Consider the following 23872-nt stretch of genomic DNA (forward strand, 5'->3'; position numbering starts at 1 on the left):
ATGTACCGTGTGGTGCGAGTGTTAGTGCCGAAGAAAATCTGAACTGTTTGTTCTTTGCCACTATCTCTATTGTGCGCCATGAAATCGGAAGTGAAAAATGGAAAATATTCGCGTAATTCAGAGACACACTAGAAAAGAAGCCACCAACGTTGGTCAGTGACGCAAAATTGTGCGCGCGTGAGACGGTCATTCGTAAGGAGTTATATACGGTCTCCAAAAGTGGACAAATTAAGTAACGCCACTAGTTTTTCTGTGTATAAAATTGTCTCATCATCCAGTCTGGTGTGTGCGTGTGTGTGTGTGTGAACGTGCGGTTTATTTTGGATGTGCGTAACGCGTCACAATCGCAGTAGTGGTTGCTTTGGTTGCCATTGGTTTTCCCCAAACGACAAAACGCATTCGCGGAGCCCAGCCGGTGGCATCGGGTGTGAGTATTTTTATGGTGCCAGTACGCCTGTGATAACTAATTGCCCAACATTTCTTCCCGGTGGTTAAAGGCGGAAAACTCATTGTGAATTGAAAAATTGTTTCAACGGGAAAACGCAACCTTGTGCTGCTGCTTCTACTACTGCTGGACAACCCTCATCCCCCATTATTTATGGACGCCATTACGAAGTGGTCGGTGCAGCAGCTGCTGCTGTGTGTGTGTTTGTAGTTGTGTGCACTATTGTTGCGAAGCAGAGATATTGCGGACACCACGATCCGTCCCCGTCCATCGTCTAGTGGGGTCTAGTAGGAAAAGTGCATACCCCAAAACGCGGCCGTGCGCCGCGTCGTGACTCGTCGTAATGAATTTCTCGGCCTTTGGGGGACCGTTTTCGGGCATCCATCAATTTGCGGCCAAATTTGGCAGCAATGATGGTGCGTTTACCAGCACCAATAGTCCCGGAAATGGTGCGGCCGGCACTAATGGTGTCGGCGGACTAGGAGCATCCGCCGGAAATAATGGGGTAGGCGGTGTGGCGACGACAGGTGGTAATCTTGGCCAGCAGCAGGACCTGAACCGGTATCACGGTGCGACGAATGGAAACCATTTCAATCAGAACACTACCTCAAGTAAGTTGCATATTTTAAGCAAAAAATATTGTGGCAGTAGTCAGCCGCTCAAGTAGTCCGGATTGGGCTGGTACAGATTATATTAGCAGAAGAGCAGCAGCAGCAGCAGCAGCAGGCTGTATATTTTCTTTTCCATTTGACACTAGCAACGGCACCGATTTGGGGTGGTGTTAGTGCAGACAACTCAACAGAAACACGCACACACACCTCATTTGTGCATTGTGTGCTTTGTAAAGCGAATGAGCCGGAATGGGTGGTGTAATGTGTAGTAGTGGGTGGGTGGGCGTACATCGGGTGGAACGAAAAGAGGACGGAAAAGCGAATGGGGTGCCACAGTGTGTACGAGAGATGGCATTATGGTTGTTTGATGATTGCTTGGCGGTAGAGTACATGCTGCAGCATGTGTAATCGCCGGCAGTCGGAACATCAAGAATGAGATAGAGAGCATTGTGTGCCTTGGAATGGAATGGTAGACCGTTGCATGCGCGTCTGGCAATGAAAAGCAACATATTTTTCGAGGGGATTGAATTTAACTAGGGGGATAAATACGGTTTGCTCTACAAGCGGCCGATTGATAAACGTTTGCGAATCGAAATTTATTGGACACCTCTTCAGCAAGAATTCAAGAGTTGTAATTATGTAAAAAGTAGCGGGAATTCATGACAAACTATCGGCTTAATTTTGTACTGTACTGTAGAGCAGGTTTCTTCAAATTATCCTTGCTGGATCACATGCTCCTGGCGTAATCCTCTAATATGGTTGGTATGTTTCAAATGATAAAAATCATTCGGCAAAAAATAATAAAAACAGTGTGAGAGCGGTTGTCAATTAAAAAAAAATTAAAATCAGGTTTTTGAACGGAGAACTTGACTTTACAACATTTATATAATTTGGAACATTCTACTGTTGGTTAAGAAAAAAATAATAAAATAGTTGATTTTTTCTATGCTTTATCACGTGGCGGATTAATTTACTATTGAAAGTTTATGTTCTATAAGTTCTACAATAATTTTGTGTAAATGCTTTCTTCTTCGTGGCTTAACGACCTCCGTGGTCATGCCGATCATCTAATGGCTTACTATAGTTGTCAGTGTCATGTGGTTAGATAGTCAGTTCTCATTAAGGGTAACGGTCCGGATGGGATTCGACCAGCATCTCTGATCGTCTTGATTACCGAACTGCCCAGAAGTCTTTACGGAAGATTTATTTATGTAGTCTTCTACTTTCGAGTGCTGTCGTCTCCCAATAAACAAACCAATCGGCCCAATCCAACATATTTACCGACTCAAGACTCAAGACTTGACCTGCCCAACGGAACCTTGCGATACAAATTTATTGCACAATTGTCTGATCTTAAAAATCTCCGACATTTTATGGTTCAGAACATAGTGGTGTTCTGAAGCAATACGGTGCATTCCATCTAAAATAGTTTGAATAACCATTTTCTAGATCAAGAGGAGTAAATTCTTTTCCATATAACTCGTGCGAGACCCTACTATAGGATGCTTATCCACTAAAATATTTAACAATTCTTTGAAAATGTGCTGATACATTTCGTTTCTTCCTTACAGTGGTTAATACACCGATGTCTTACGGGCAAAATATGACACATCCCTACGGTGGCGGTGCAAATCAACAAACTACCAACGATCACACCACCTTTGGCAATGGGAACACCTCGATGGGCAACGATCACCAGTCGAAGGTCACCAAAGGAGGAAACGTGCTGAAGGTGGATCGTGACGACATGATCAACCAACAAATCCTACAAAACGTTAACCAATCCTGGCAAACGCTAACCAACCCCTCCAATACGGTCGATTACTCGTCGCATCTGCTGTCGGCCACGCTGCCAATTTCCATCCAGCATCTGCTAAAGTATTCCGAAACGATCAAGAAAGAACCGAACAGTGGGTCCGTCGCTGGCTCTGGACTTAACTCGCCCGGACCGCTTAGCGGTTTGATCGGGGTGGAAACGAACGCATTCAATGTGCAGAAAGATTTGCTGAGTCTCAAGAATGGTTCAAATTTAAACTTGGCACTCGGTAATGTGGCGGTCAGTGCCGCTGCTGCAAGCCTGGGACTAAACCATCAACACTTGATGCAACACCATCAGCAGCAGCAACAGCAGCAACATTCTGCAAGTGCGAATCATCACACGGACAATGGATTCGTTAACCAGCAAACATCGCTCGCCAACAGTATGGCGGCTAATGGGGGAGGCCAAAATGTAGTCAGCTCCGATGCGCACAATTCTAGCAGCAGTACCGTAAATGGTGGTGGTGGTGCTGCAAATGGAGACGAAGCCCCAACAACAGGGACGGGTAAAACTAAGACGAAAAAGCAAAAGAAACGTAAACCACCGAAGGAAAAGAAACCGCGCCCAAAACCGGGCCAGATACGGGAAACGAAAGCGCTCGATGGGTCTCCACTGTTCTGCTGTCCCGAGTGTCAAATGGCTTATCCGGAGCGAGGTTTAATCGAGCAACATGTCATCTCGCACGCGGTCGAGCGCCGTTTTGTGTGTGACATCTGTAATGCGGCTCTTAAGCGGAAGGATCATCTGACTCGGCATAAATTGTCGCACATTCCTGATCGTCCACACATTTGCAGTGTAAGTATTTTTCTTCTTCTGGTACCTTTGAACGCTTGGTCTGGTGGATTAATTATCCTTTTTTAATGGCTTCCAGATTTGTCTTAAATCCTTCAAGCGCAAAGAGCAGTTAACACTTCACATAGTAATACACACGGGCGAGAAGAAGCACATCTGTGGCGAGTGTGGTAAAGGTGCGTAGCATTGTGATTCGATCTGTAGGTACTTTTTTCGTGCTTCTTACGTATGGCTGTCTTGTTTCAGGATTCTACCGCAAGGATCATCTCCGCAAGCACACCCGTTCCCACATAGCACGACGCGTAAAATCGGAAATGTCCGCTTCGAATGGTGCTGGTAGCGGTAGCGGCAGTGGTACGGCGAATGGTAATGCCACACAAAACAATAGCACCTTGGCAGGATCACTGATGGCTACCAATATGCAAGGTGCCCCAGTAACTGCCTCCTGAGGGTCGTACAAGGACTTTTGGTAAGGTGTGTCAGTTCCTCAGTCGATCGAATTTTTGCGCACGTGCGAACGTTACTGCACTGATAGCCATATTGTTTATCAAGATTAAAATTTGCGAATGAACCGAAATTGGTAAATTCTGATTAGACTGCTACATAAAGTAGGGCTAAGATAAAACAAATATTTCGCACAGGCTCCACCTTTTAATGAATCTTACGAATTACACCCTGTCGCAAGATTTACAACACTTCTCTCCGATCGACATCAGTGCTTAAACATCTGCCGTGCCCAAATTCGAGGAATTTTCACTCTATCCTTATCACTAGTCACGAATCCTAAGGGGAACTATTGTTTCAAAATGAAATCTTTTTTAATATGGCTCATCCCGCTCGATGCGGGTGAAACATATTTCAGGAGATCATATATTGAAATTTCCCTATCTAACGATACGATTTTTCAACGTGGAAACTAACTTATCTGTATGTTACTAGTCACAACAGCCGTGCCACGACAGGCTGGCACATTCAGCACTAAAACATGTTTCCCAAAGAGAGGAAAAATGTTAAATTATTTAACATGTTTTAAGAAAACCCGCATTCCACGTGTGAAGAAAGTATACTAATATTTGCAGAATAAAACAAACATTGCTTTCGCGAATTGTACATGCAATCCTTGAAAATGGCTGAACACGAAAACTTTATCCTGCCGGGCAGGTTAGACACGACTTGCCTAAAAGAAGCAGCAATAATTTTAAAATCATTGTGTGACATGTTTTTACGTCAAAAATCATATTCAATGTTGCAATAAGAGATGTGTACACAAGAAAGCGAGCGAAAGAATGAATGAACTTCATTTTTTAACCATACTTTACTCATCATTTTGTAAAAGTTGCATGAGAAGACGGAATAAGACACAAACAAAGGTGAAAAAAAAACGAAAACAAAAAAGATATTGGCATTGGAACTGTACAACAAAGCTGCTGCAAAGCATATACACTGCATCAGGGATAGAGAACGCATACAAATGAGATGATAATCGAAGTTGAAACAGAGATCACACGAGACTTTATGGAGGGTGGAGAGATAAAAAGTATTTTGTTTATTTTCTAACAGATGATACCTAAACTCGCTAGAGAGAAGCTAACACAGAGCAGAACGATGAGACAGAGAAAGTAAAAGTATATATTCGCGTGTAATGAAATGGCATCTATATATACATATTACATCTACATATATATATTGAGGGTATATATATATATATTTTGTATTCGATATTGGAAAAGGAATTGCATTGAGACAAATGAACAGAAAACATGTTGCACAGGTAGCACAGAAATCGTAATCGCACTATTAATCGTGTCATGGTTTAACATTTATGTGTAGTTTGTACGCAGAAGAGTCGTTTGGAATTGGAAGAAAGTATTAGGAAAACGGGCAGCAAATTGCAAGCAGAAAAAGAGGAGCGTGAAATGAAACCGTTAAAAGACAGATTGCATCGCACCTGAGTAATTCAGAACACACAAGATCACTGTAGAATTGTTACCAAAATGTATCAAAACAACAGTTAAAATGGAAGTTAATTTGAAACAGGCTACGAAAATACAAAACAGTCCAGTCGTGATACACATGATATGCCACGAATCAACACTTTCCAGCAGACTAATAGCAACTGCACGTCCTGTACGTGCAGATATGAATCCAAAGTACAAATGGAACAAGTAAAACAAAGTCACTTCTCACTCAAGTTACATCCAGGTACGTCCGCGTGGCTAGGATAGACCAGGAACTCTCCCGTCACATCCTGAATTACAAGCAAATTATTTACTAACTGTTGCCAGTCAGAGGAGAGACTGTGTTGAATGCAATAGATTTACGCCATATACCCTAACTACCCTTACGAATTGCAATCGAACGAACGAAAGGTGTACGACGATGGTCCTGGAAAAGAGTATAAATAAGTTTCGTGTTGAATGTTGAATACCGTAGCAGTAGTAGTTCTAGTCAGAGATTGAAGCGTGACAGATTCCGCAAAAAAAGTGCGTACTTAAAAGCGCCGCGGACACTGATGATAGTCATATAGAAGTGTATGACTGATGGTGGAGATTTTTTAAAGCAAGATGTAACTACTAAGAATAATGAAAACAGTATATACGATGCTAAAGAGTAATGCTAAAGATACTATAGTTTGTAAGGGCTTGTAACAATTGTCATGTGGGGTCGGATATGTCTTATACGGAGGATCGCTGCGCGGGAAGGGGAGTTGGAGGTCGATCGTGCTGTGAGAGTTCGAACCAGCTTAAAAGCAACAGTTTCCAATCAAAAGAATCCACGGTGGTAGTAGTACCTAATATGATTGTGATTCCAGAGGAAAATGTAAGAAAACTATTGTCATACAGCAATTTGAAAAGAAAAAAAACACACATACAGATCTGTGCAATAATGGAAGAATGCAAATGTTTTATGATAGGATTTGTGTTAAAAGACGTGTTTTGCTTTTTTAGTTTATACGTATGTAACAAATGGAAGACGGTAAAGAAAAAAAAAACAATATTACACAAGCATAGCTTTGTTTCGAGAATAGTTCCTTTATCGTGTGATTTATGTTTCGCTTTACGTTGCTTCAATAATTGTATCTGTTTGTAATTCGTAAACAAAAGTAACTACAAAACAAACACCCGCATCAAAAAAAAATTACTCAAAAAGACTTCGAAAAGAGGATGAAACATGAAAACATCAATCAATCGGCAATGCTTCTTCGTAGCGTCTTCGCGAATAATTAGTATTTATATACATAAATATATAATAAATTAACGTTAAGGCAGTGGGGTGGGGCTGGGGTTTGCATATTTATGCCTATTTATTAGTACGTTTTTTATGAGCATTATTATTCGAGAACGAAACAATCGGCAACATCGGCGTTACACCATAATATACAATAACGATAATATTAATAATGATATATGAATACTAATAATATTTAATACGAATACTATATTTTGATAGGCGTCTACCGAGCAAATAGGTTTTACCGTTTTGGTCCTCCTTGTGTGCGGAGTGAATTTTTCTTGGACTAGAGGCTTGTTAAGGAAACGAATCATCATACGCAAAAAGTAAAACACACACGAATAAGATGATATCAGTACGAGGGAAAAAAGCAACGTTTGTCGGTATGAATGGCGTACTGTTTCTAGTCACACGTGCGTGGTGGGTCCTCCTACAAAACAAAATTGTTTTTTTTTTATTTGCTTTCCAAAATACGCGAAAGTTAAACAAAAAATCAAAATAATCAAATGAAAGTTTCTGCAACAAGATGCTGCTGTATGTATTATCTAAAATATCAAACATTCCTCACGATCAGACAGTCACAGGTAACAGGGCATGGTGTAAAGTGTTTTAAAATTAAATAAACCCCCACCCTTTCTTATCGATAAACGAAAGAAGTTATCTAAACAAACAAATGCGCAAACAGTAAGAAGGCTAAACAGCAGTATTGGGCCTTTCTGGAATTTTAAAAATTAAGCACGAAACAATACTGTCACTGGTTTTATCGATTTCATAGTTTTGATTGTTTTTTTTTCAAATTCAATTAAACCATATGAGACGGTGAAATAAATTACATTAAGAAAAGAAAAACTGATTAAAGGAGGGTAACACAAGTATACAAGAAAATGTACACAAAACAAGCAAAAACAGGAAATGATATTTTGAACGTTTTACTAATTTATTAAAATACTTATATTATTGTACCCAGTACACAAGCAAAGACCCCACACACACAGAGAGAGGAGACCGTAATTGTAAAATGTGCAGAAACAATGGACAAAAAGTAACAGACAGATGATGAAAGTGAAGGAGAAAAAAAAACAATACAAAAAAAACATAACGTAAAATACATTTGTGCTTTTCTTAACTGTGGTGTTTTTCTTTTCACCATTATTTTTTGTAAAATCTTCAATTTATAATATCACATTCTTTGTGTTTATTTTCCTTTCGGATGTATTAATCTACAACTTATTGTGTCTTTTTTGCAGTGTTTCTTCAATTCGTGTGTTTGGATTTATTTTGTCACTCATTACAACTTAATTGCCGCAAACATGTGCGTTTTCGAGGGAGGACTTTGAGTTTTTTGGTGTTTATACGAACCCAGTCGCGAGTGTTTGATGAATAGTTGGGTAAGTTGTTTCGATAATACTTTCCTTAACTGTTGTTGTTCGTATGTTAGTTAAAAATTCACTATTAATAGTATAATTTAAACGGTTTATGATTTGGCGTGTTGTTTTTAAACCGATCCTGCCTCATGATGCTATTCTGAATTTAAACTTTCCTGAAATTATTGTGGCAAGTTTAGGAAACGTGAAAAGGCAAGACAGTATGTACGCGTATGGGAAGAAAGCAAGAACAACCGCATAAATAAGCTTTTTGAATCATTCCAAATGTTTAACGTATGTTTTGAACATAACTTAAGAGTTTTAAATTGTTTTGATCTACCTAATTCTGGGTGTGTGCTTTAAAAGCATCGATATGTACCCAACAAAAGAACTTGTTTTGATACCGTAAACGATTAGCTTAACACTTGCAACAAGTAACAGACAAAAACATAATTCCAAAGTGAAAAACAATGTGTTTAGCTCACTATTCATTAATAAGTAACAAGTGCACATAATTTCCTAAAACAACGTTACGTTGGTAAGTTTGTGTTTTTGTTTCAACATTCTTTTCGCCTCATTATGGCACTACAAGGGCGGTTTTTTGTTCGAAAGCGTACAGAAAGAACTTTTAGTTAGAGAGGGACACATTGAGGATTGGGATATTCTTATCTAAATAAATAGCTTTAAAATGCTTAACATTTTTTTTTTCGTAAAACAATTTAACTAGACTGCCTCATGGGAGCCGGGTGGCGAATATCGACGATCAGCTTCGATCGCAGATGGATAGTAAAGTAGTAGTAGCTAGTTGGTGTTGAAGATCTTTTAGACGTTTTGTTTCATTTCCTGCTTTAGGCAATGCTTGAATGCTTCCCATCCTTCGGATTTGACGTTCGACTAAAAATATAAAAAAGATTATGGAATTATTTTCTTAAATATTCGTGCTTTCGACATTAGTATTAGTATTCAATACAAAGTATCATTTTATCATTTTATTTGTTCATCTTTCCCTGTGTGTTTTCCATTTCTATATACACATACGTACATCGATGGGAGGTAAAGGAGGGCCCATTTACAAGCTTTTTTCTTTTCATTCTGTACAACACAAGAAAAGTTAATTTTAGCTTACCTGAATTTGCCATAATTTTACTTACATTTTTCACAAACGATGGTGCAAACGAACACGATGTGACTATTGTAACACATACCAATTGGAGCATTTGTGATATGGATTGATGAATCGCCATATTATATACACAATCTGTACAGTTGTTAACGACACTGACTATCACAGATGTTAAGCAGACGTGTTAATGTTAGAAGAAAATTAACAAACGAACCACATAAAGATGAAACAAACGACCAACAAACGTGAGCGAAACAAAGAAATGGAATTTTGGACAAATGGGTGTTTATTAATATAAAATATTGCTTCTATAAGATAAAGGCACAGACGCAAAGAGAAGAAAACAACATCAGCACGAAACATGACGAAAATTTTGATCATCTAAGTAAAAGCATAAGTACAACAAGGCACTATCTGGTAATCTATTTTATGCCACACAAATAGATCATTAATAAAATAAATCTAAAATAGTTAGCGTGACTGAAAATGATTGAATTTGGTAAGCCGTATTAGAGGTTTGTTTTGGAAATTTGCTACAATAAATGTACACAACACAACTCACCGTTTGGCGACCGAATTTTGTTTACGGGGACAGTGGGAAGCTTAAACCTACGAATTACCACTACTCAAAACTAGCGATAGTGTCTCGTGCTATCGCTGTGCCCATGGTCCGGATGATAGTAAAAGTAGAGCAGGTACCGGCGCAACCTTCGGCAGGCTCGCGAGCGCATTTTAAGCAGCTGCCGAAAGTTATCCGCGTACACCGTACCCTTCTCGATATCATCCAGATAGTCCTCGACGATATGCTCGTAGTGACTTACTTTGAATCCACGATGGACGCGATCCTTCATGATGGCGATAAATTCCTTGTACGACAGCAGCCCATCACCATCCTCGTCAAAGATCGCAAACACAGTGTCGATGAGGTGCGAGTTTAACTCGGAACCGGTGCAAATTTTCACCGCACGCGAAAACTCATCTGTAAACCGTGGTGTGAGCAAAGGGTAAGATCGCTGTCGCTTTTGACGCATCACATTCAAATACCTTTCGAAATCGGTTGATCGGCAAGCGTGTACATGCGCATAGCAATCGAAAAGTCATCCAGATTGTTCAGAAACTGGCAGAACTGTCGGAACTCGTCGAACGATACGCCCTTCTCTTTGGCCTCTCTGTCCAGCAGACGGTCCAGATAGTTATCATACTCATCGGTGTCCTGTAAATGACCCCCCCATGTAAGATGGATTGTGTTTTGCCACAACGATTAATCATCGATCGATCACCTACCAGGTAGGTGTAGCGAAGCAAGATCTTCGCAAAATCCACCTCCGAGATGCGCTCATGGCCTTTGGAAAATTCACAAAATTCCAGCTCGAGCACCTCGGTCTGCAGGTTCTTCATGAAGTTATAGAAACCATCGTACTGCAGATCTTTGTCGCCCTTCTTACCGAAGAAGTGGATTTGCAGCGTTGTGTCGACCTTATGCTTTCGCTGCAGACCCTGCTCATCGTCTACGTAGTCATCCTGAAAGTACGGCGCGGAAATGGAACATCTTATAGCACCAAAGCACATCCTTTAATCACCAAGACTTACATGCTCTCCAGGCTCTTCTCCTTCTTTACTTTCAATGCCACGTTTTCCCTTCCAGGCGAAGCTGAAAATTTTCTCCATCTACCCGTTACAATTATCGCAGTTTGGCAAGTATTTGTAAGCGATGGAAATAAAAACATAAGACGTTAAAATTAGTAAATTTATACACGGAAGGAAGATTTTTGGAGTTTTTTTTCTCTGATTTTAGTCCCAAACATTATACACATTGTGAGCTTTTCTACCGATTACGTTTGATGCCAATGATTACGTGCACGCACAGGGTTACAGGCTGCCAACAATCGTAGCCCAACACAGTTACGGATTTCCATCGATGAGGAAGGATGTTTTTGTACAAAGTGTTTTTTTTTCCACCATTACCAAGGGATGACCATTATCGACGGACGACTACACATAAACTAATATCGGGGACACTCTTTCGCGCTCCAGGCTTTACATCCAGCACAGCGGTTTTACATCGAACGGAACACAGGAGCGAAACAGTGACAACGGACGGACGGACATTATACGACCAACATTTAACTATCGACGTATGAGCAGCAGGAGAAAGCAAGTATATTGATCGATCATTTTAAACATTTTTGCATGATCAGGTTTGATTAAAAAACAAAAATATTAAATGCAAAAAAGTAAGTTAAAAGTAAAGTATAGAAAGAAAAGAATTGAAAAGGAAACGTAAACCAAAGAGTACGTTAAGGTAACGTTTAAATCATCAACCAGTGCATAGCTTTCGGAATGGAAGGGGTTGAAAAGGAATAGTTTTGTACATTTTTTTAAACTAATGATTCAACCCATGAATGTATATCCCACAATCCCTCGTTCCCATCTGCATGCACATGCAGATGTAGAAATTATTTTCTTTTAACAAGTCACAGATTTCTATTTTATGTATTCCCGATTAGTGATACTCTTTATAAATTACCCATTTTTATCATTCTTTCTTATTCTGTGCTTGAGATGCACAATGAGAAAGGAGGAATCTTTGTACAAAAGATGGGTTCTTCCCACTATCTTACACGTTACAACATTAGAGGGTTCACGCACAAGCACACACTCCGGTAGTAGTACACAACGGAACAGGTATTAAACAATTTAGTGGGATTGTTTGGTTTTAAATGAAAATATAAATCAATAAGCCGAATTTAATTTTATATTAATTATCGACGATAAAATGAAAGAAATCTACAAAAAAAGTCACACCATATCAGTTTAAAGCAAATAAGGATTTAAAAAAAGGAACAATTTGAAAAGAAGATAAACCAAAACTCAAATCAAAATCTATATAATTACAGGTGTAGCAGAACAAGATATTGCGTGAAAACCAAAAACAAACAAACGAAAAAACAAAGGACACTTGTCGAAAAACTTACTACTCGTGCCGTTATACCCTTCTTGACCGGTGCCGTTTCACCCCCATCATCATCATCCCTCCTGGTAGCCGCAGTGGCCGGCGTGTGGCCCGGTTTGCGCTGTTCAGCGACCGAAGTTTGCGACTTATGTTCGTGATAGTTTTTCAGTAAAAATCTCGCCTGCGCACTGGTGGACACAAGATGCAACAGCTACACTCGCTCGTTTTAGGTGACAATTGTTTGATTCGAGTGATACACATTTAGCACATGCGTAGTGTTTGTGCAGCAGTATATGGTGCCGACGAGTGTAGAGAAATGGTTATACATGAAATATAGTGTCAAAAATGAGTTCGATTCCCGCATTATTCCACATGCGGTAATACAAAACAAAAAAAAAACATCGCACAGAGCCGCGAAGGAAAGTAGTTTTGGGAGAAGAGAAAAAAAGAAACAAAATTGATTGCATTAAAACGTGTAATTTTGAAGTGCTTTTAATACGCACAAACATACAGATATATTATATACACTCAACCTTCGTGTTTAGTAGTATAGAGAGAATATCAGTAGTAGTTTGTATCTAGTGTTGTGTGAATAGGAAAAAAAGGGGATAGTTCAAATCTTATTATGTTCTTGATCAATAAATTTACTTCGCATTTAAACGATGAGCACAACACTTGACATGTAAAGTTAATGAAGGAAAACAGAAAACATTGAACTATTTAATAGTCACATAGTAAAGTCAGCTTACGGCAAAGTGACAGGGAGCTTGGTTTTTGTACAACATAAAAAGCAACTATGTTATTGGAACTATGCAAACAAATGTTGGAACAAGCTTAATGCTCGATTGTAGAGAAAAGTAAATAGGCGTAAGAAAGGAAAGAGAAATTAGAAGGTTCACCACAGTAGGGTTTTAAGGAGAATAACAATGAAATCTCACAGCTTTTCGCGTCGCCTCGTCTAGATCACGATCCTTCAGCGATCCTCCGAGCAGCTGTCGAATCTGCACACCACATTTTTATCCAGTTTACGGGTTTTAGGGAGTGTTTGGGGTGGGTGGATGTATAGTTTTCCGTTTCGGTGCGGTACATGACCAGTTTTGGTTTGGAGATCGGCACGATGGTGAGTTGTGAGCGCGGGCACACATAATCGGAGGGGCCGAGTTTTTACGTGAGTGCGTGTTGTGTTGTGTTCCGGATAAAAAGGAGCAACAGGCAACGTGCGAAACAATGCGGTTGGTGCGGTTGGTGGTAGCCATTCGTGTTGGTGTTTTGCGTTTCGGTACCACCGCAAAAGAGGACACAGAATACAGACGGAACGAGCAAACGGCGGGGTGCCAATATACATACAGATATAGAGAGTAAAAAAGGTGAATGGAAAGAGTAACATAAATAATAATCGTTAAAGAAAAGAAAAGGTGATAGAACTTAGCAAAAAAAATAATTAAAACATAAGAAAATGATGTAGAAAGATATACCATCATTCGGGTGTGGAATGCCGAATGAAACCAAATTTTCAAAAATCTTCGAACGCACACTAGCGACATCTAGGAGAAGATAGCGGAATGATTCGCAGTTTTCGAGCAGCTGCAGATTTTAAATTGAATTGCTAAAATATCGTCGTTCTTTCCATTTCTGCTGACAGTGACAGTGTTTCGTCTCATAACGAAGCTGAAAAGACATGTGACTGGCCTTCTTTTTGGACGCGAAAAGGAATACTTACCACAAGAAACTCATCCTTGTCTACCCGTTGATTTCCGTCCGTATCAAACATATTAAAGGCAATGCGGAAACCGGAGTGAGGTTCTGTGAGAAGTTCAAAATTAGTTACTAAAATGTTGTTAATGTATAAATGTCATCTACTTACTTGTAAGTACGGAAAGAAGGAATAGATACTCAGTGTAGGAAATTATGCCTTAAATGAAAAAAGTGGCAAACACATGTTCGTTAATTAAGCGCCGTAGATCAATTTGGATGTCTCCATCGGGTGTCCCTACATAAATTTATTTCGTACAAGATAACTGACAATTAATAACGAAATACAACAGCACCTTTTGATATGGATTTAACGAGAATCGGCAATGATTTATTAACTTACATTTTTGCTACACAAACACAAAATCATTCCCAGTTTGCAAACGCAGACAAATCCCATCGTTAATGCTCGTGAGTACAAAACTTCTGTGCAGGCTGCCGCTTGCTTAACATAGTCCCCATGCCAGTTTAAGTTAATACCTCGACAATAACCAATGGATAATCCGATTGTTTAACATGGCAAAGAATTGTGCCGCAATCGGGTTATTCCGAACAAAAACATCACCCAACCAGGTTATCTTGGAAGAGCGCGGCACGATCGAAACGATCCAGACCTGCTACAGTTGCTTCGTGAGGATGTTTCTGCGCGCGATAGCTTATTTTAAAAGTTTACGATAAAGCGACAAAGCTTTTTGTAAAACCCAAATTAGACCGTTTCACTCGTACATACAAACCTGTGGGAAGGTTAATAATTTTGAGAGAAAAAAGGCGGTTCCAGATTCGATTGGACAGCTAATGTTTGGGCGACACTAACGGGTGGGAATCAAGTACCAAACCAAACAGAACGCGCTCCAGAGAACCCATCGAGCCCTAAATGGGAGCAAGCTACGGGATGGATTCGGAGGGTCTGTCGACTAATGGCAAGTGGAGTCTGGTTCAGACAACGTCTGCTGCGTGCTTGGAGTGTTTCTGATTAGTATGGTAATCCGTACTCCAGAAAGATGGACCTTTAACCATTGGGACAGTTTGCTGTCGGGATCGTCGTATTTGTCGTGATAAAGCAACGCGACGAAGTGACAGGTTAGCTCCTGTGGATACCAGTTTCACTTACCACTTGCTAGTCAGGGGTTAAAGAACTCATTTATCGTGAAATATATTTGCAAACACCGCAACCTGTGTGGTAAAATGGCCTCAAACTTTTGGAATCAAACTAAAGCTTGACTCAATAAAAAAGCCAAACGTGGATTGTACCGATCTGAATATGTTAAAATGAATCATTACGAAGCCAATAATTACAAAGAGCACATCATGGCACCTCTTTAAAAAAAAGGTTCTGGCTTTCTATAGCCACTTTCAAAACCGCAAGCCACCGTTTACACTTTTGTTTAGCGATAAACCGCCCGCTTGCATTAGCCAGCTTCCAACCAGAACGTGTATTATCTTAAAGCGTTCCGATACTTTTGCGATGACGACACTGTCAAGGGTGTCTGGACTAATCGAAGACCGCCAAACCGCTCGGGGTTGCTTTCCGAGCAGTGCCGGAAGGTTACCTACCTTTGTCGCGAAGGCTACGGAAAAGCTGCGACGAACCGTGCTTCAACGGTGGCGTGTAATCTTTCAGCTGCTGAATCTCGCCATGCGTTAATGACTTCCTTTTGAGCCGAGCTGCAAGGTAGGCAGATGAAAAGGCGAACAGATACTGATGAGTGTGAGTAGTGTACGTGAGGGCGAAGGCGTAATGTAAATAGCGGAGGAAGTTTCGGAAAACGTGTTCCAATAATTAAAAGGACTTCATGTTCGGACGGGGCGACCTTCTGATATAACTGCATTCCGATAGGCAAATAACCCACGCACCGATACTCCGGGGAAGTTTGTTTGTCCTACCGGCATGAGTGCGAATTCCACGACCTTTTCGATGGACCCGTTCCGGCTTGTCTAATCTTCGTTTTTAGCAGGGAAGCCCTTTTTCGGCGCAGTTCTAAGACTAATTGATAATTGGTGGCACTGTAGCAGGCTCACTGCAAAAGAGAAAGGCCACAGCGGATGGTAGAGGATCACTGTTCGGTTACTTACGCCGTGGCTCCTGTTCGACAACCGACTCCAGAAAGTCTTGCGGTGTCATGTAAATCTGTCCATCGAACTCGACCGAGGCAAACTTGATGAAGCGTCGCTCGCGAGCAGTAAGTTTAATGGCCTTGTCCGCAATTTCATCCTGCAGAATAGACGAGGAAAAGATCATGTATTAGTTAGAGACGAAGTGGCGGAAGAGCTGGAGGAAGGTTAAGTTGTATGGCGCTGCGTACAAATGGTCGCAATAGACCACTGTCGTTTTCTATGCGTTCCGATCGTTCATTTACTCCTGGGGAACTGTTTACAGAGGTGTCTATAGCCGACAAGTCGACATGTTTACATCTTAGAAACGCCTTCTTGGGAAGGTGCAATGGTGGCCAAGGTTGCCAATAAATTTTACGCTCTGGAAGAGGGCATCTTGTACGCGCGAAGTGAAACTATGGAAAACACGGTTGGCGCCAAGTCAGACGATGGCCAAATAAGTTTCTGCTGAACGGGCAAAATCCGGTATATTGAACATTGGAGGTTAGTAGGACATACGTACGATGTGAAGTGGGAAGGATTTGTTTACTACCTCCCTTACATGCCAGCGTGATCAATGGGCAATCAGTAAATTTTCTGAATGAACCATGTGATCTCGAAATAAACAGTCTTGATCATTGATGAGTCAGGCAAGGAAAATCCATCGAAACTATTTAAAAAAGGATCGAGCTAAACACGGTACAGGAAGTCTATAAGCCAACCGTTTCCTTTGAATAATGCATCACATCGTAGTAGTTAATGGAAGTGACGTGATGCGTCGTACGTGACTTAAGGCATTCAGCAAATCATAGTACCTACTTCTCCTAGACAGAGCATGCCCTTGATTCAGCAACCCTCACATCACATGCAAATTTCTACCACCTTCGCGGACATTCCGGACATCCTGGGCGTCCCTCTCGTCTTCCCCAGCTTATGTTTATTGCATTACATTAGTGTCACCACGCTGACTAACTATCATCATATGATGTCTAGCGGTTGCATCGCGATCATATGATCGAGGCGGGATGCAATCTTTATATTGCCCACCAACCCCTGCCTACCACAGCGTTGTGTTTCTACACATCAATGATCGATGTAAATTCCGGTAGAGGTACTCTAGCACTGCAACTACACCTCGGACCATCATTGCATGCAATCGGTAGCGCTACTGGCTTACGTGCATTTTTGCACACATTTATTTTCCGCACGCCCTGGTACCGGTATGTCACGAGGATTGGTGTTCAAGTGAATTTGTTCCTCCTTTTTTCGTCACCACACTTGAGAGTGTTTTATGGGCGGTTTAGTAGCCAAGGTATGGAGGTACATTTCGCCACCGTCACGTGAACCGCGGTGGCTGACGAACGTTTCGTCACGAAAGCCGAACAGTTACCGGAATAGTTTGTGTTTTTCAAAAAAGATCACGTGCTTGCGGCGGTTTTGAGCATTTCGCTTGACTCGAGAAGAAAATCGAATCAGGAGCAATCGGTTACGCAATTGAGAAATTATTCTTATTGTATTAAACATTGTTAGTTATTTTTCAATGTTATTTAGGTTTGTAATTTTACCACTATTAGATGTAAATCACGTTGAAAATTCTCATTTTGCTTTAGTGAAATATAATATATGAAATTATTAAACAGTTAAACCTGCATGGTACCTAGGTGTGGACCTCAAGTGACTAATCCTACTCATATTATTCTACCAGAATGAGTAACACGGTTCAATATGTTATGGCTTTAAACCAATCAAGAATAGTTTTGATGCAGAAGATCATTCCTCGCCAAGATTGTAACGATTTGCAAGAATTCCATGCATGTTAACACCTACATAGAATGTGACAACATAAAAATGGCAATCAAAATCTGTAATCAGTGAATGGAAGTGAGTGTTGCATGTGAGAAATTATCCATAGGAGATACTGCACGTAGCATGAGTCGACAATCACAATAAACTCTGCGAAGGCCCGCGCAAGAAGGATCTGATCATCTACCGGAAAAGATCGCATTTGGCACATGCAGTAAAGAACATCTTGCTCCGTCGCGCATTTTATTCTAGCTCAGAAAATGCTTTGCAACATTCCATTGTCCAATCTTTCTTTGATACGTTGTAGATTTAATCAGTGCGAGGTGTTTATTGTATGTACGCTGCATGTTTAACGCCTTCGCGTCATGAAACATATAATGGACGATGCAAGGCACAAATAATGGACCAACATGTGTCACTCTGTCATTTTATTCTTATACAGCTAGACACCATGCATCCACGACTGTGATAATTGTGCGCACACAATGAATCTAGTTTATTGAAAGCGACAATTTTGGATGCTTCTGCTGGGTTGGAGTGTTCTGGAGACATGGGAGGTCATTGGACAAAATATCTTCCGTGAGTATCATTTGACTGTTTGTAGATCACTCCACCTCCGTGCGGACTGTCAATTCTTTTTTCCAGCTCCAGCTCCAGAGTCCAGCTCGAAAACGTGTCCTCACGATTAACAGGGGGAAATATATGGTCTTGATAGGAATTGTAGTAAAGGTCATAGTCTATGGTTGGATTGCTAATTAACATAGCGAAATGTGTCTGCTTCGAACTAGAACTGTGTTGTTATGTGTCTGCTTCGAACTAGAACTGTGGGAGGGAAATAGATATGTTCTGTCCGAAAACGATGACATGATGACTAGTGGAGTAGCTAAATAAACGAGTTCGTACGCCAATATCAAACGGTTGCCTTTTTTGAAACGAGACGAATCCGTTTCACACCAAACGTACGTTTACTACGGTACAGATTTATGTCCATTGTATTAAGTTATTTTTAAAAATAGAAACAAATCTTCGATCCTAACCTCTGGACAATTATGGACATTGATCAGATAATGCAATTAGGCTTCAAATTTTGCCCGGTTCGACCATTTATGGGAGCGCATTAATTAACGTGTACGTCCGCAGCTTGTTGCACAAGATTTATCGCCATGCGTTGAACTCTTCAGAATTGTTTAGTCTTGATTGTTGCAAACAAAACATACACTGATTTTATTTTATAAAGGCTCCAACACTTCTGCATGCATTTATTTACGAATCAAAGCTTAACACTCAAAGTACTTGCGAAGAAAATATGACATTCCTGTTGCGAGATACTCCCTCGTCCAACTTTGAACATATATTATTAAATAGGGGCTCTGAAAAGCCCCGCCTAGCCCTGATTTACTCGTTGCAGCGCGTTTATTGAAATCGATAGTTTACATTGCGCTTAATAATGCCATTAAATGTGTAACAATGCCAATAAATAATCCATCTTACCACACAACGAACAATGCGAGCAAGGAAGATCGCGTGCGCAGAGGACACGAGATCCTGTACCGAGCCGACGATACAACAAGCCGATGTACAAAGGAGCGTAAAAATAATTAATGTTTATTAAATGGTTATTAAATTAACCATCCCGATCGGCAGCCAGGGAAAATGTTGCTGGCGAACCTTTGCAGGAGATTGCACAGAAGGAGGAAAATACAGTGTATAAGCTGGCTCGGTGTTATTCTTATGCTTGGCGAACCATTTATTGCAGACGATTCATCTACGATTCGAAAGTGTTTTGTTTGTAATAAATGATCCGAGCAAGATGGAACCATGTTGTAGTTTCTTGCTTGGCTTGGTTTTGTACTGCAAAACCTTGAATAAAGATGTAAAAGCAGGAATGAAAGTCCTTGATGCGTCATATTCGAGTTAGCTTCAAAGAGACCACAAGATCAATGCCATAGTTCGTTTTATTCTTAGTCTTTAGTCTTTAATTTTTTTTTTATCATGGAGTAAATCTGAAAACAGAGACCCACTTGGCCTGAGGCGGGGACCATCCCATGGGTACTGTAAGGTTTTCACTGACTAAACCATCCATGAGCCTTCACCAAGCATTTCTAGGTTACCAGCTAGTGTATTACTTCAGAAATGTAAGGTATAGAAGTTTTCCTCCTGAAGGAAACATCTCGGCGCCGCGCTTTGACTATTTGGTTAGGGTAGTCTGGCGTCTTAGTCTTACAATCACCGTTGGTAACGGAAAGAGCTAATGAGACTCTTCCATTACTCACTGGTGATCTACTATTGACGGTCTTTAGCTAAAAGTAATCTTAATGATTCTGCAAATATTTTTTTAACTTTAAATATGTTTTATCGTTGATAGTGATACTTTTGCGAAAAATCTTCAAAATAACGTGCGTCCAGCATTTTTGGAGATTTTGTTACACAGATTAATAATATCCTATCTTGGCCATTCCTTCGTAGTGAGGACTGACTATCCAACTACGTGGTATTAGCAAGTCTAGTAAGCCAATAGATGACCGGCGTAACCTAGAAGGTCATTAAGCTAAGCAGAAGATTAGTTTGATCAGTTTATAAATTTGATAAAAGCTACAGTGTGATTGTTAAAGGCCCAAATATGAAACATTTCTAATAATAACGTAACAGCAATAGCTAACTTTCGCCACTGACATTTTTATTAACCAACCCCTAACCATCAGAGATAATGGCTTTATCGCTTAATTACCTAACTATACTAGCTTTTTCCGCTATCAAGCATCCTACTGTTTTATCGTAAGTGATAAACGAAATAGACACTAAACACGCTCATTTCGAAACCTTTCAGTCTGTTAATTAAAAGGTAAAAAGGACGAAATCTAAATTATCAAAAGGATATTGGCCACTCTTTCGCGATTCCAAATCGATGAGCAAAGGATTGAAGGCACACCCGATGGAGAATCTTAAACAAAAAAAAAGGAAAAATCATAACGAACATGATCGTAAAATGGTTCGATTTTGATTGGATTTTCATCCCGTTGTCCACGATACATGCCGATGTCCAATATTGATTGGGCACCAGTTAATCGTTCGCTACAGCGTTTATTACTTACGGCCATTCGAATCACGAGTGTATCTTTATCAAATAATCCGAACACAGATCGATAAGTTCTTGCTGAAAAACCAACAGAAAGAAAACCGTACACATTTTAAATGATCATAAAGGAACGTTAAAGGAAGACATATTGTTCGTTGCAATCTGTTTGATCTACCCACGCACTTGCGCATTATGTCTCGTACGCAAAACATCTTATTGAGATGTTAAATGCCTTTTTCTTTATCTTAAGCATTGCCGCTGTTATACTTTGATTTAGTTTACCTCGACCAGTTTGTAGCTTATTTGTGATTTTTATGCGTTTCATTTCCGGTCACGGATTGCGACCGTCAATAGGCGCTTCGGGGACGGTGACAAAATATCGATAAACCATAAATTAATTGCCATAAAATGATGAAGATTCCGGCCATCCAGCATATCGTTTCATTCCCTCTTTTTTCGTCCTAATCAGCGCTTCCTGCCAAATTCGCTATTAGCGTTATGGTTTCAATCTGCCCCTACTACCACTCGCTCGGAATTCTCGGAGTCCGTGATCTGAGCTGCAATAATCAAGGGTGTTTAAATTAATTGCTATCATTAGCACACTTTATCATCATCAGTAGTAGTGTTTCGTTTTATCGTTTTGTATTGTTTCTGTCGCTTCGACTTGCGGATGTACAGAAGGATTATAACTTGCTTTTGAACAAGAGATCGTTTTTGTTTTGCTTCCCAAAAAATGGAAGTAATTGATTGTAATAGCTGTTAAGAGCTTTCACAATTAGCCCATTAGAAACGGCTCATTTGTTGATCCTTGCGTTGAGCTCAACGGGCTCAACTTAATCGTCCGAAACATCAGCCGCACTCGAAAACGTATCCCGAAAAACAATTTTCTTCGGCTCATTCCTTCCTTTTACCCACAGGTCCTTCTGTGCACGCCATAGAGATTTTCAAACGTGCGCGCACACGCACTTCGCTGTTGTCGGTTGGCACGTCATAAATATCGTCCCAATAGGCTCACTTTAGTTGCGTGTTATGACAGCGTTACAATATTTGTTTTTAAAATGTGCCCAGATCCAACACAACCTGGGCATCCACCCCGACGAGGATCTCTTAATTTTTGCCGAACAAACGCAACAAACACGACTCATAATTAATGGGCACACTCGGCGCACTTCGCAAAGAATCGCTCGTAAGGGGAAGATGATGTTTCGGCAAGGGCGCGATTAGATAGTGGCACTATGGTGCCAACCGGCAAGGACGTATTTCATGCGTCCTACCGTCACACCGATCGAGTCTCGGTTCAACACTGCACAGCAGCCAAGCTGGCTGGACGGAAATAGGACTTTTATTCACTTTTCGTGACCTTCAATTGTTTCGTTTGGGATTTTAATGGATCTCGTTAATGGCACTTGGGTAGTTGGCGTACTCGGTGTATTGAATTACCGCTGGCTGGATCGTGAGAGATAGGCAACGCGTGATAACTAGACTGTAGACGATATCGATTATTTATGAGTGTGAAAGGGATCCGCTTGTTTGAAGTTGTCACTGCGCGACAGTGCTTGTACAGACGTTTTGCTGATTTATGTTTTAAGCGCCGTTTCCGTCTGTGCCGCAAAGTCTCCGATCTCTCTGGTGGATCTCTCTGGTGAATCTCTATCCTTTCTCTTAAATGTGATCTTTCTAACATGATGCCTTGAACTCACACGATCCTTCTCCTCTTTGGCAGGATTGCTGTCCCTTCCAGGTAGCCGCCCTGTGCATGGGTGGTACGAAAGGATCTGAAAGCTGCTGTTCGAGACACATGGCACAAAGGGTCTGGAGGCTAGCTGGCCGGTCATCCATCATTTAAAATTGCTGCCATTCGTTTATAACTGGAAGGAGTTAGTTATGCAGTTTACTTCGCATAAATCCATCGGAATTTCGGGATGGAAAACTTCACTGGGTGGCATTAATGGGTATTGGCTTAGGGATGCGAACAGCAGTCGAGAAATTTGAACCACGCGGTGATCACCTTTGTGCAATCTATCATTTTGTCTCGTTTCGAGGATTGGTTCGAAAATGGAAGGATTAAAGAAATACGGACCATTAACATAGCAAACCATCAATAAGACGATTTCATTTCTGCATCTTTCATTTCCGATATAGGGTTTAGAATTGTCTTGTACGTGTTCGTTCATGGGTAAGCTCCGATTTCTAAGAATACAATGAGAAGATTTTTATCCCATTCAAAATCCATACAATAAATAATATAGGCTTGTTTGTTTTTAAATTTTGTTAACGGCTGTTTACATTTCTGTGATACAACTTTTATTTTAAATTAGAATAAAAACTTTGCAACAATATAACTGTTCAACACATAGTGTTCCCAGATGCTCACAGCCATTGACCGTGAAATCTTTCCTCATGCAACGTGTCTGTCTGTCAAAAAATGGTTATAATACCATAAATGATCCTAGAACCGACAGCCCCGCGCAATAAACTACACATAATCCTAGCCAAGAAGAGAACATTCCATTTTTTTTGTAGCAAATTTTATAGGTTCAATTTGCAAATTCGTGCGCTAGGCTTTTTGTCGTAGTCCCCTGTAAATGCTGCCTCAACTTTGCTTAACAAGCTATCAATCAAACGAGTTTTGGCCACGCTGACAAAAAACAATCATTAATTTAAAGCATGATGTGACATCCAAAACTGTCATCGCAACAGTTATCATCTAGCAAACACCAGACAGGAAGTTGCAGATAGTTCAACCTAAACGTTACATCTCTTGCTTCTTCGCATGACATTGAACCTGTCACCGAATGAAGAACGCGTGACC

At 40.5% G+C, this 23872-nt stretch overlaps 3 protein-coding genes across 6 annotated transcripts in view; 2 read left to right on the plus strand and 1 right to left on the minus strand.

Moving 5' to 3' along the window:
• LOC126559023 (glutathione S-transferase 1) overlaps positions 1 to 23872 on the plus strand; it is a 435657-nt gene that overhangs the window by 217117 nt on the left and 194668 nt on the right. The gene's annotated exons all lie outside the window — the stretch shown is intronic.
• Positions 789 to 4151, plus strand: LOC126557688 (zinc finger and SCAN domain-containing protein 25). Its single transcript, XM_050213545.1, has 4 exons — positions 789 to 1056; positions 2628 to 3670; positions 3747 to 3843; positions 3914 to 4151. The coding sequence occupies exons 1-4, from the start codon at positions 789 to 791 to the stop codon at positions 4114 to 4116; spliced, it is 1611 nt and encodes a 536-aa protein (XP_050069502.1). The 3' UTR covers positions 4117 to 4151.
• The window catches only part of LOC126557606 (calcium uptake protein 3, mitochondrial), a 41775-nt gene continuing 26978 nt past the window's right edge, over positions 9076 to 23872 (minus strand). Inside the window, exons 2-11 of one of the 4 annotated variants that reach the window (XM_050213447.1) lie at positions 16164 to 16302; positions 15645 to 15755; positions 14203 to 14250; positions 14059 to 14141; positions 13277 to 13339; positions 10976 to 11053; positions 10670 to 10906; positions 10430 to 10598; positions 10207 to 10364; positions 9076 to 9156 (exon numbers count right to left, since the gene is read on the minus strand). In XM_050213447.1, coding sequence (XP_050069404.1) covers positions 9085 to 9156; positions 10207 to 10364; positions 10430 to 10598; positions 10670 to 10906; positions 10976 to 11053; positions 13277 to 13339; positions 14059 to 14141; positions 14203 to 14250; positions 15645 to 15755; positions 16164 to 16302 — 1158 coding nt within the window. In that variant the 3' untranslated portion in view covers positions 9076 to 9084. Of the gene's footprint in view, positions 9157 to 9995; positions 10365 to 10429; positions 10599 to 10669; positions 10907 to 10975; positions 11054 to 12360; positions 12550 to 13276; positions 13340 to 14058; positions 14142 to 14202; positions 14251 to 15644; positions 15756 to 16163; positions 16303 to 23872 lie in introns of those variants that run through there. The other 3 variants (XM_050213444.1, XM_050213445.1, XM_050213446.1) reach the window with 3 other exon arrangements.

This window comes from Anopheles maculipalpis, chromosome 2RL, assembly GCF_943734695.1.
Source record: "Anopheles maculipalpis chromosome 2RL, idAnoMacuDA_375_x, whole genome shotgun sequence".
Taxonomy (NCBI): Eukaryota; Metazoa; Arthropoda; class Insecta; order Diptera; family Culicidae; genus Anopheles; species Anopheles maculipalpis.

What these genes read in the sequence shown, in the direction of transcription:
- LOC126557688 (XM_050213545.1), top strand. Translation starts at nt 789, where the DNA reads ATGAATTTCTCGGCCTTTGGGGGACCGTTTTCGGGCATCCATCAATTT. An exon ending in CAATCAGAACACTACCTCAA is followed by an intron (nt 1,057 to 2,627) that starts GTAAGTTGCATA and finishes TCTTCCTTACAG; the next exon opens with TGGTTAATACACCGATGTCT. An exon ending in ATCGTCCACACATTTGCAGT is followed by an intron (nt 3,671 to 3,746) that starts GTAAGTATTTTT and finishes AATGGCTTCCAG; the next exon opens with ATTTGTCTTAAATCCTTCAA.